General features: G+C 45.0%; 1 protein-coding gene across 2 annotated transcripts in view; it reads right to left on the bottom strand.

Annotated features, from left to right (window-relative positions):
• PDE9A (phosphodiesterase 9A) overlaps positions 1 to 13184 on the bottom strand; it is a 111810-nt gene that overhangs the window by 57391 nt on the left and 41235 nt on the right. For both annotated transcript variants that reach the window (XM_004452753.4, XM_004452754.4), the window contains exon 4: positions 9041 to 9084. In XM_004452753.4, coding sequence (XP_004452810.2) covers positions 9041 to 9084 — 44 coding nt within the window. The remainder of the gene's footprint in view (positions 1 to 9040; positions 9085 to 13184) is intronic.

Raw genomic sequence — 13184 nt, 5'->3', positions numbered from 1 at the left:
ACTGTGAAAAGATGCGGGAAAAGCCCACTGGGTGGACTGGGGGAGAGTGTGGACTACAATGTAAGCCATTATCCACGCGGTGCAGCAGTGCCCCAAAACGTGCTCACTGAGTGCGATGAGTGTGCCACCAGGATGGGGGAGGTGGTTGGTGTGGGGGGAGTGGGGTGGGGGGTATATGGGGATCTCTTATATTTTTTGAATGTAACATTAAAAAATAAAATAGAGAGAAAAGCCTGTCCCGCAGGTTTTGTTGCTCTTCACTATATTGTCCATGCAGGAAAAGTGATCCGCGGCAAGGGCGGCGCCCACGATCAGGCAAACGGAGTGTTTTTCCCCAAGAGGGTGCCTGGTCAGCGAGAGCGCCCCTATTTGCAGAAGTCGTTCTCTTTGCTCTTCCCCGCGGGCCTCGGTGCCCCCATGGGACCGGGGTGGGTGGGGGGCCAGACCAGCCTCCCCTGCTTTTCTATGAAGAGTCACGTTTTCCCCAGGACTCCTCCTTCCTTTGACTTTCCTAACGAAGCGGCAGCATTCGGGGCACTTGTTTCGCGTGGCCCTGTTCTACCGGGGTCCACCGGGGCCGGGGAGCAGCGCTTACTGACTGTGCCCGCGGAAGGGCTGGGTCAGGGCTGCCGGGAGCTGGCCTCAGCCGTGGCGGTTCAGCCTGGAATCTGAGCTGCCGTTTCCTCCTCTGGGGCTCGTTTAATTGCCCTTGTAAACGTTGCCTGTTGATTCAAGGGCAACCGGCCAGCTCCCATGCCCCGGGACTCATTACCGAGCTTAGGGAAAGGCTTTGCGGCTCCAGGAAGCCAGGCTGGGTGGATCTGAGACAGAGTCGAGGTCACGGCCGCAGAGGGACTTTGCTGAAGGGAAAAGAGGGCAGGACAACGCGTTTTCCGCAAAGCCCTGTTTTCTTACAGTTCTCAAGAGAGCCCAGCCCATGGAGGCCACCTGGCACCGACTTTGTCTTCAAAAGAAAAATCTGGAAGACCAGCACATCTGCAGAGGAGCCCCCCACCCCCCATCCCTCCTCCAGAGCCAGGGAGAGGAGCTGCTGACCCCAGCAAGGATGGGTGCAGAGTAAGGGAAGGCCTGCTGGGGTGGGAGGCGGCTAGGCTGGGCAATGCGGCACCTTGGGAAACCAGCTCCTTCTCGCGCCCAGGCAGATGCAGGCAGCCAGAGTGGACAGGGGGCCACCTTGGACCTTTCACTTGTTGTGTATGCCTCCAGAGAGCAAAGTCTGGCAGTCATTGTGCCGTCCTCCTGTCCCATCGTGGCTGCATGGAGTGCTCTACAGATGGACACTGAGCACCTGCGAAGAGCATGGCCCTGAGGTCAAAGCCAGCAGGGACCTGGCCCTGCGGAGGGTCCCAAGGAGGCTGCACACCCGGGGGGCTGTCTTCTCAGAACCAGCCCTCCGACCCTCTTTTTAAAAACTATCCTAAGGCTCTAGGAGTTATTTTCTCATCCTGGCACATTTAGAGAAATGTTTCTCATTATTCCTTCATTAAATAGATTACCAGGATAAAATACCAATATAGCCCTTTGTACTCTGCAGGATGTTTTATCTTTCAAGCCTCTTTGTGGTGCCTGGGATCCCAGCTGTGGGAGCCTGCAGAGGGCCCCTGGTCCCACCGCCCGCTGGGTCCTGCCCAGTGCGTGGCCACTGGCCTTCTCCTGAGCTCCTCCGAGGGGAGGAGCTCAGCCCTTCAAGACAGCCAGTTCTATTTGTAATTGGCTGTAACTTTTGTTCAGTGCTTTCTCGTGATGAGCCCAAGTCGATTTCCCATTAGTATGAACTGGGTCCCAAAGTCACACAAAATCCATCTGTATTCTTCTTCCAGGGATATCTTGCAAGTATCTGAATATGTCTACCATGTTCCCATCCACCCCGTCCCCATGCCTCACTTATTTGCTTTGGCTTCTCAAGGCTCTGTTGCTTTGACCGCTCTGTTCTGGATCGCATCAGGTCACCAATGTTCTTCTTCTGATGGAAACTCTGAATGTTGGGCCCTCCAGGGCTCAGCCTCTGTCCCCTCCTCCTCTTTAGCTCACTCACTCCTTGGGGAGGGCACCAATCTCCATGGCTTAAAATACCATCTCCATGCTGACAACCCCCCATTTCATGTCTTCGCTGAGAGGGAACTCCAGGTCCCTCTCGATGTTCTACTCAACACCTCCACTTGGATATCAATAGCATCCTTTCAGTGGCCCAGGCAGAACCTTCAAGGCTTCTCTCCTCTGCCTCCCCTGTCCTTGGCATCCCACTTCCATACAGTCAGGAAACAATCTTGGTTCCTTCAGAACTTACCCAGGATCCAACTACTCTTTACCACTCCACTGGCCCCACCCCAGCCTGGACCTCCACTCCCTCCCACAGAAATCACTGCAGCAGCTTTCTCATAGGTCTTCCTGCTTCTATCTTTGTGCCATACCTCCTTGATGGCCTGCTTGTAACACAGAAGCCAGAGTAAGCATTTAAAAAATATGCACAGTCATGTCACTTCTCTGCTAAAAACCTTCTAATAGCTCCTCATGGTGAAGTCCTTAAAATGACCTTCAAGGCCCCTCATGGTCTGCCCTCTGACATCCTCCAAACTCATCTCCCAATGTTTGACCTCCAAATAACCAGAGTGGAGAATATTGGTGATCCCCCAGGAAGTCAGTGGAGATCCCAGAGGACTCACACCTTCCTTGGCAGTAGGATTGAACTATCCTTGGAGTGGACCAATCCTAGCAATGCTTTAAAAAAGGCCTTGAAAGCATCAAACTGATTTTCAAATAGCCTAACTGCCTGTCAGGACAGAGTCCAATAATTTAAAAGGAGAAAACAAAATTTAGATGCTTTAACAGTATAATAATCACTATGATTAGTATTCAACCCAAATTTATTAGAGCTATAAGAATTAAAAATATATATGACCCATACCTAGGAAAGAAATCAGTCAATAGAAACAGGGTTAGATATGACAGAGAGGATGAAACTAGCAGACAGTGGCATCACGATGGTATTTTAACTATGTGCAAGTATTTAAAGGAAAAGAGGAACATAACGATGACAGAAATGGAAAATGTAAAAAAAGAAAAAAATGGAACTCCTAGGGATGAAAATACAATATCTAAAATAAAAAATTTCACTGATTAAGAATAAAAGCAGAATAGGTAGTGCAGAAGGAAAGACAAGTGAAATTGAAGATATTACAATAGAATCCAACAAACAAAAATCAAAGAGAAGAAAAAGGACTGAAAAAAAAGAGTCTGAGTGTCTTATGGGATACTATCCAGCTATCCATCATACATGTAATTTGGATTCCAGAAGTACAATAGAAGAGAGCAAACAGGGAAGGAAAAAATTGAAGAAATAATTGTTTAAAATTTTCTCAATTTAATAAAAAACATAAGCACAGAGATCCAAGAACCTTAATGAATCCCAAGCAGGTTGACTGTAAAGAAAATCATCCCAAGGCACATCATAATTAAATTCCTGAAAACTTATGATAAAGAGAAAATCTTAGAGGAAAAGAAACTCATTACATATAGAGATACACAAATAAGACTTACCACTGACTTCTCATTGGTAACTATAGCAATAATGAAAAGGCCTATTTAAAGTGCTGGAAAACTGACAGGCTAAAATCTATATGCAGAGATAAAGCCCTTACAAAATGAATGTGATATAAAAACTTTCAAACAAAAGCTGAAAGAATTTGTTGCCAGAAGACCAGGGCTATAAGAAATGTTAAAGGAAGGTTACCAGGTAGAAGGAAAATGACATCAGATGTAAACATGGACCTACACAAAGAAATGATGAATGCCAGAAATGGTAACTATAAAAGACTACCTATTCTCATTTTTAAGTTAAAAAAAAACAAACACCTCTTAACGTTTTTTAATGTAACATTTTGTGTGATCTATTAACTTAAATTTTTAAAAAAGTGTTAAAAAAACAAACAAGAAAATAATAAAACAAGCAAACAAAGCCCCAAACAATTGGCTGTTTAAACAAAAAGTAATAACCATGCATTGTGGGGTTTAAAACATAACTAGAAGTAAAATCTATGACATAAAGCATGAAGAGTGGGATGGAAGAAATGGAAGTATACTATCTGTGGTGTTACAGAACTGTATGTACTCCCAGAAAATCATGTTCTTAAACTTAATCCATTCATGTGGGTGTAAATGTATTGTTTTTTTCATGAGGTTACTTCAGTTAAGGTGTGGCCCGGTGTGGGTCTTACTCCTCTTACTAGAGTAAAAGGGAGAGTAGAAACCATGGGGGGGGGGGGTGGGGGGGGGGAGAGGAGAGAGAGAGAGAGAGACAGAGAGAGAGAGAGAGAACCAAACACCATGGAAGCAAGAAGCTGAAAGCAAGGAAACATGGAAGAGAAGGGAGAGGCCAGCAGCCATGTGCCTTCCCATGTGGCAGAGGAGCCAATGATCACAGGCAGCCAGTTTTTGGGAAGAAAGCACTGCCTGATGATGCCTTAATTTGGACTTTCTTGTAGCCTCAAATTGTAAACTTATAAATCCTCATTGTTTAAGCCAACCCATTTCATGGTATCTGCTTTTGACAGCCTAGTAAACTAAAACACTACTGCAAGATTCTCACATTATAGTGAAGTAGCATAATAGAATTTGAATGTATACTGTGCTAGGTTAAAGGTCCATATTGTAAAACCAAAAGCAACCACAAAGAAACAGAACAAAGAAATATAACTAATAACCAAGAGTGGAAGAAAAATGGAAGTGAAAAATGCTCAGAATTCAAAAGAAAGGAAAAGAGAAAACAAACAAAAAAAGAACATATGCAACATATGGAAAATGAATAGCAAGATTGTAGATTTTAATGCAACTACATCTATAATTATATTTAATGGTTTAAAAACTCCAATTAAAAGGCTGAAATTTCCAGACTTGATTAAAAAACACAATACCCAACTATAAGCTGCCTTCAAGAAATCCAATTGAAGTATGAAGACACAGATAAGTTAAAGTCAAAGGACGGAAAAGAATATAATTTCAAGTACTAAGTGTAGAAAGCTGGAGTGGCTACATTAATAGCAGATAAAGAAGACTTTAAAACAAGGAATAGAACCAGGGATTAAGAAGAGATTTTTTTAAGGATAAAGGGGTTGATCCATCAAGATGACATCATTATTCTAAATAAGTATCTACTCAATAATAGAACTTGAAAATGCATGAAGCAAAAACAGAACTGAGAAAAGAAATAAACAAGTCCACAATTATGTTTGGAGATTTCAACACCTCTCTGTCAGTAACTATTAGAACACATAGACAAAAATAAGCAAAGATACAGATAACTTGAACAACACTACACTATTGAAATGTATAGAATATCTCACCTGAGAACAGCAGAATACACATTCTTTGCAAGTGTGCATGAGATTGTCACCAAAATACCCCATGTGTTTCAATAAATTTAAAATGGTTGAAATCATACAGAATCTGTTTTCTAGTCACAATGAAATTAATTTAGAAATTTAAAAAAAGATATTTGGAAAATACCAAACTACTTGGAAACTAAATAATACACTTCCAGATAACACATGGGCCAGAGGAAAAAACGCAAGGAAAATTAGAAAATATTTTGAACTGCTAAAAATGAAAACACAGCATAGCAAAATTTATGAGATATAGGTAAAGTATTATTAGAGGGAAAATCTTCAGTTTTAAATTACTATATTATATAAATAAGGAAAGTTCTAAAATCAATTATCTAAACTTCCATCTTTAGAAGCTAGAAAAAGAAGAGCAAATGAAACCTGGAGTGAGAAGAAGGAAGGAAATAATAAAGACAAGAGGAGAAATCAATGAAATAGGAAACAAGCAACAGAGAAAACTAATGCTACCCAAAGCTGGCTCTTGGGGAAAAAAATGAATTAAACTGATAAATCTCTAGCTAGACTGATTAACTAAAAAGGTATGAAGGTACAAATTAAAGGCCTCCAGATTCATAAGAAAGAAGTAATTTTCTTTTCATTTGTATAACATGATCATCTATGGAGAAAATTAACAGAAAAGTGCTAGGACAGAAAAGTGAGTTTAGTGAGGCCAATACACAAAACCAATTGCATGAATGTAAAGTAAACATAAACCATTGGTAACTCAAAAGTGAAAAAATCTGATTATGATAACATTAAAGAATGAAATAATTAGTTTAAATTTGTCAATATACATTCAAGAACTCTACAGGGACAACTACAAAACATTATTGAGAGACATTGAAGAAACCCAAATAAATTGAGAGATTATATCATGTTCATGAATCAAAAGACTCATTATTAGTTCTTCCCACATTATTCTATAGTAGATTTAGTGTGATTTCATTCAAAAGCTCAGTAGCCTTTTTAATAGAAATCAGCAGCTGATTCTAAAATTAATTTTGAAATATAGAGGATCTGGAGTACGCAAAACATTTTGGAAAAGAAAAAATTGAGGAATGTATACAACCTTCTTTCAGACTTACTATGAACCTACAATAATCAAGGCAGCATGCCATTCCTGTTTAAGCATGGATATTACCTTCACTAGGATGTAAAGTTCAGAAAAAAGACTCACACATATATGGTGTAGCAGTTTGATATTATTTATGATTCCAAAAACGATATTTGACTGTAAACTGACTGGTCTGTTCCTCTGGGCATGATACCCTTTGATTGTATTAGATTCAGCCAAGGCGACTTTGCTTAAGTTATGTTATGATTATGGCTTTGATTCCACCACATCATTAGGATGACTCAGTTTGAGTCCCCACCCCCTTTGTGGGCTATCTAAATGGACACTCAATCAAGGAGACACAGAAGGAGATACACAGGAGAACACAGAAAAAGACAAGGCAGAGGAGAGAACTTAGTTTTGATGCTAGATAGTTTGCAGCTGAAGACAACAGAGCAGCTGAACCCTATGACAGCCTACAGCTGAGATCAGAAGAAGCTAGGTCCATGGAGCCTTAAGAGGAAAGAGGAAAGCTTCCTCTTTCCTCACAGATATTGCCCGCCATCTTACTTCAACATGTAGCAACAGATTTGGTGAGAAAAGTAACCATGAGTTGGACTCTTTAGGGCCTTGTAACAGTAAGCTTCTACCCCAAATAAATACCTTTTATAAAAGCCAACAGATTTCTGGTACTTTGCATCAATACCCCTTTTGGTTGACTAATCTATATGGTCAACTGTTAACAAAGATGTAGTGGTAATTCAATGTAGGAAAACACTGTATTTTCAACTAATGGTGCTGGAACAACTGGATATTCACGTGGAGTAAATGATCCTCAATTCTCCTCACTCCCCTGTAAAGATGGACTAGACTTATTTCTCCAAATAATAGAATAAAAGGGGGAATGACTAGTAACTTCACTGTGGAGAAACCAGAGGTGCACTGAGGATGTCATGTACCCCTTGATATGATGGGATGAGTAGACACTTGACATCTGTGTAGTCTTTCCAAAACTCACACCCTTAGTCTGATTGTAAGAATAACATCAGACAAACCCAGACTGGGGCACGTTCTTTGGGATACCTGACCATACTCTTCAGGATGTCCAATGCCATGACAAATAAAGACCAAGAAATTGTCACAGACCAGAGGAGACTTGGGAAGACATGGCGACTAAATGCAATGTGGAATTCTGGATTGGATCCTGGACATTAATGAAAACACTGGCGAAATCCAAATAAAGTCTGGAGTGTATAGTGTGTTTTTAAAAATACATTTTATATGTAAAATTTAAAATAAAAATGCATACATATGTATATGGCATATAATTAAGGGCATGTATCGCAAAGATACCAGGAACACTAACAACTAAATAACAAGAAGAAAATCCAACAACCAAAACAACAAACTAACAAAGGATTAGAACAGATACTTCATAGAAGAAGATATATGAATAGCCAATAAATATATGAAAAGACAGCCACATCCTCAGTCATTAGGAAAATGTAAATTAAGCCACAATACAATACTACCACACATCTATTAGAGTGCTTAACATTTTAAAAAGGCTGACAATACCAACTGTTGATGAGCATGTGAAGCAGCGGGAACTCTCTTACATTGCTGGTAGGAATGCAAATGGTACAGGCACTTTGGAAGACATTTGGCAGTTTCTTACAAAGTCAAACATATATTTAACCTACCACTCCTTGGTATTTATCCAAGAGAAATGAAAATGCATGTCTCCACAATACTTATTCTTGAATGCTCATAGCAGCTTTACTCAAAAAACCTCTAACATGGAAATGATCCAAAAGTCTATCTACAGGTGAATGGAAAACATTATGGAAAAGTTCTAAGCAATAAAAAGGAGCGAACTTTTGATATATGCAATAACACAGACGAATCTCAAAAGCATTATGTGTAATCAAAGAAGAGTACACATACAATGTGATATGATTCTTTTTATATTAACTCTAGAAAAGAAAAATCTAATCTTGAGGATCAGGAAGCAGATTGACTGTTCACTGAGGCCAGGAATTGGGGGAAGGGAGATTAACTGGGAAGGGGCATAAGAGCACTTTCTGGTGGATGTCAGTAGTCTGCGTCTTGATTTTGGTGGCAGTTACAAGGCTGTATAAATGTTTCAAAACTCAACAAAGTATGCAGTTTCATGGGCATTCTATTGTGCATAAATCACATCTAAATAAAATTAATTGTAAAAATCCAAAAGGAAATGGGATTAAAACCCAACACCATTGATTGGGTGCGGCATCCTGAGGGCTGGAGGTTGCAAAAGTCCTGGTTTGTGGCTTACAATCAGGACAGGGAGGCAAGTGCTGGACCCAGGAAGACATCAGTGGAGAGCCTCCTAGTGCCTACTGAGTCCAGGGACCAGGGATTGGAGGAGGGGCCCCTGAGGGACAGCCCAGGCCATGGTGGAGCTGCTCTGCCATAGCACAAGGTTTTACACTCTGTAGCAGTATAGGGTTTTAGATGAGGATGACTAATGAATATATATTCAACTGCAGGAGCAGACTCAAGGAGTTTTAAAATTTAAAATTTGAAAATGATAGCAGGGACTTACCAGAGAGTTGCTTGATGGCCACAGGTCTCACTTTGTAGGGAGTGCTGCAAAAGAGAAGAGAGTTCCACTGAAAGACACTGTCAGTGATATCCACTGCATGTCTGATGTGAGAGATAAGACCTCAGGGTTGGATTAAAATTCAGTGGATTAGTGTTCTGTTTTGTTTTGTTTCAGATGAGTTTCTTTGGACATTCTGAGTTTTCCCATGCATTTAAATGAACTTCCTCTATAATGCTCATATTTGGTCAGCAAAACAAATTTCATCATCAGAGACTACCACTGACCAAAGGTGTAGAATCAAGTCAGGAATAGCAGAGACTCTGAGAGAATTGTCAATGTCGATCCCAGCACTTGGCTAACGAGAGTGGGTTCTCTCTGTTTCGCTTTGTTTGAGCTCATGGTGCCTGCATTCTCCAAATGAATGAGAGAGGATGGTGTCAACAACTCAGTCGAAAATGCACTGGCACCTTGGCACTGCCGCCCAGTGAACCTGAGACCCACAGTGGATGGGGAGAGAATACTGACAATGCTTATGACATACCAAGGGACCTCTGGCAAGGAGTAGAAAAGATGACTCAGCCAGTGAGAAATGGGCAAAGGCTAGGGACAAGCATTAGCCAATGGTAATTTAAAAAGAGGTGAATCTCAAGAGGGATGCTTTTTTCCCAACCCAGCAGATTAGTAAGGTTTTAAAGACTAATGAAAGGAGTGCTACAAGGCGCAGAGAAAGAGGCTCGAACAGACATTGCTGATAGGAGTATGAATTCTGACAACTATTAAAATTTAAAATATGCATATCTTTTGTCCCAGCAAAGGAATTTAGGAACCAATGCATCACAACTAAACACCGGCACATGGGGACATATCCAGATGTCATTGGTTCATCTCATTTGTTTGTTCATCCAATCATTCAATAATACTCATTGAGAGCCGACTGAGGGCAGGTGCTGGAGATGTAATAGTGAGCAAGGCAGAAATGCCCCTGCTTCATGAAACTGACAAGCCACATTCAAGCACGCGGTGGAAGGACACGTACTACCAGAGTGCCTGGGGGGCCAAGCACCAGAAGTCCTCTGAGCAGCGATCGGCAGGGATGGCTGGACACAGCGGCACCAGGGGTGTTCTTTGGTAGTTATGGTAAAGATAAGTTTTAGTTGGTATGGTGAAGACACGTGTACCAGCTTTGGCCTTCAGGGATGCCCATGCCATGGTACTGGGTGAAATCAGCAACCTCAGAGAAAAATACAGAGGAACGAGCCCATTTCTGGGAAGGGCAAGCCCGGAAAATACGGAAGGCTCCACACCCCAGACTGTTGGCAGTGATTCACTGTGGGTGATAACCTGAGGATTTATGGTTATGGGAAGCCGGTGAAGAAGGAAGATAAAAAGGAAATCAAGACTGCATGGCACCCGGGTGGAGGACAGCCCAGGGCTGACCAGAGTTCACGCCTCGCCCCTCGGGGAGCCCAGCTTGCTTGGAGCGTGGAAGGGAGCCCATGCCTCCGCCCTGCGCCACGTGGGTGCCCTGCTCCTGCTTACGGAGGCTCATGTCTCCACAGAGACTGCGCCCAAGGGGGGTGCTGGGGGCCGGGAGAGAGGCCAACGCCTTCTTTACAGCATGCAGGTTTGAAACGTGGCACCGAGGGGAGAGCAGAGCGCCTCCAAGGGGCACGTGTCCATGGGGGTGGGGGGCGCCCACCCCTCTCACCCCTGAGGAGAGGGGGCAGAGCCTGGTGAGAGAGGGGCACTGGGCCCGTACCAGCCCGGCACAGAGCAGCGCGGCCCTGCCATCCCTTGGGGGTCTCTCAGCGGAGCTCCCCGCACAGCTTTACCAGGAACCTAGAGCTTAGAGGCCGGCGAGGGGCAACTGCTGAGACCCTCCGAGGGCGAGCGAGCGCCAGCGCTGGGCTTCGAGCCCCGCAGGCTGCCCCCCAGGAAGGCAAGGAGGTGGGGGAGCAGGGCAGACGGTGGCTGCCTCTTTCCCTCCTGCTTCCGTGTCTCCCCACAAGCAGCATCAGCGGGGGGCAGAGGGCAGAGCCCAGGACCCCCGAGTGGGAAGGAGGACGGGCTGCCCTGCCCTGCCTGCTCCCCTTCTCCCACCTCCTCTCCCTCCCTGTCCCCGATGGCAGCAAGGGCTTTCCTCCCCTCTCCCCTTTTCCTGCCCCTTGTCCCCTCCAATCATGCTGGGGGACGGGGGCGGGAGGCAAGGGTGGGATGGCAGAGGTGGGGTGGGGATGGGGATAGAGAGGAGAGGGGTGTCCGGCAACTTCTCCCACATAAGAGAAACTGTGGAGGGGCGCCCTAAGACCCCGACGGCAGGATGGGCTGCGGAGAGACGCTGCCGGGTTCCAGGGTCACCTTGAACTCCCTCCCCCTCCATGGGCCTTGCCAACCTGCTGGCGCCCACCAGCTACACCCTGCCAGGAGCATCTGCGAACAGGTCAATAGCAGCTGAGACAAGGTAGGCCTGGACCTTCTGGGCTCTGGGGCCAAAGAGCCCTCGCTTGAGTCTCGTGACCGCTCAGGATTTGTCTCGGCTCCCGGATCCTCGGTCCTCTTGATTGTGCACAGGGGCGATGCTTCCCAGCACCCGTTGACACCGGGAGTGAACAGACCCTGACTTGGTCTAAACTGAGTTCCATCTTTATCATTATCATTTCTCAGCAACAATAAAATAGCCACCCTCTCTTTGAGAGGGACAAACTTGATGTGAGTTTTTATCGTATTCGTCTTCTCCCATCGTTTAATTGCCTGGGCCCTCAAACCTCCTGTAAAACCTGGGTAGGGGTGGGGTGGGTGTCAGCCTGGGGCCTCGTGTATCCTAAGGGCATTGGGCCTGGGTGAAGGAACGGCCCCCATCCATCCCCCGGGCGTAGAGCCCTTCCTCCAGGAGAGAGCAGCTTGGGTCACGGCGTGGCTGATGTAGAGACACAAGGCGCGTTTGTGCTGTCGCAGATGGGGCAGGTCATCCTGGCCCTCTCCCCTCCCCCATGGGCCCTTCCATACGCCCCATTGTTTCTCACACTATGAAAGCTTCTGTTTTTCTCCTTTGACAAGGATCTTGAAGCAGTGGACACAGAAAAGAAAGAGCAGTTAAGAAGACGATGTCATGGTACCAGACAGAACCCTTGTTCAGAAAGAAAAACTTCCACCACGCAGCTCAGGGACCCTACTTCGGGGAAAACTGAAGCCGCAGTTGATAAAATTTGGGATGTATCTATTTGTGTTTGCTTGTCATTAGGAATCAAGCGTTGCTTTGTAATCAGTTCTCTTTCTTACCAGTTCCATAAAAGAGCTGAAACAGGTAAGCCTGTGGTTACATTGGAGTCCTCTTGACTTACACGTTGTGCTCCAGATTTCTTAAAAGGCTGGGCTGAAAGTTCTCCTGATCAGACCTAAGAAGACTAGGCAGAGGTAAGGAGCCCCAGCTCCCAGTCACTGGAGGGGTGGCCTTTGGATCGGCAGAGAGGAGGGGGCAGGGACACAGATGGTACAGAGAGGTCCAGAAGAGCTCGGGAGGCTTGCAGAAGGGGAGTGACCCTTGGTTCAGGGATTGCATGGAGGTGGGCAGACTTGCAGACAAGAAGTTTAGAGTGGATTTGGGCCTGAGAGCAGAAGACCCTACTTTCCAGAAGAAGGCATCTGGACCTGGTCCTGTGGCTCACAGGCCCCTGGCGAGCTTTGTGTGGGAAGCAGGGGGGTGAGCCCCGTGTTGGGCTGGTTTCTCTGGGGGCAGTGGGGACTTCAGAGAAGGGCAAGCAGAGGTGCACACCGGGGACCTGGGCATTTGGTGGGACATCACTGTGCCTGTGCTGGAGAGTGATTACAATGGGAAATTTTGGGTTGTATACATGTTGCCACAATAAAAAGTCACAATATTGGGATTGGAATAGGAATAGGGAAGGAGCATATGAGGTGGGGCCCTAAATCAATATTTAGGCGGTCACTGTAAGCTCGCCTTGGAATCTGGAGAGGAGATCAAGAAGAGCCCACGATGCGAGCACGAAACTAGGATGAACCCAGGGGTGGGGGTGACGTGAGCTGCCTGCAGGGTGGTCCTTGCCCATGAAGTGGCTGGTACGTCTGAGCTGGGGAGATGAGGATGCGACCGTGTCTGAGCAGAGCATCCACAAGTATCTTCAGA

This window comes from Dasypus novemcinctus, chromosome 4 (assembly GCF_030445035.2).
Source record: "Dasypus novemcinctus isolate mDasNov1 chromosome 4, mDasNov1.1.hap2, whole genome shotgun sequence".
In the NCBI taxonomy this organism is placed as follows: domain Eukaryota; kingdom Metazoa; phylum Chordata; class Mammalia; order Cingulata; family Dasypodidae; genus Dasypus; species Dasypus novemcinctus.
This window is presented reverse-complemented; position numbering and strand designations above follow the sequence as displayed.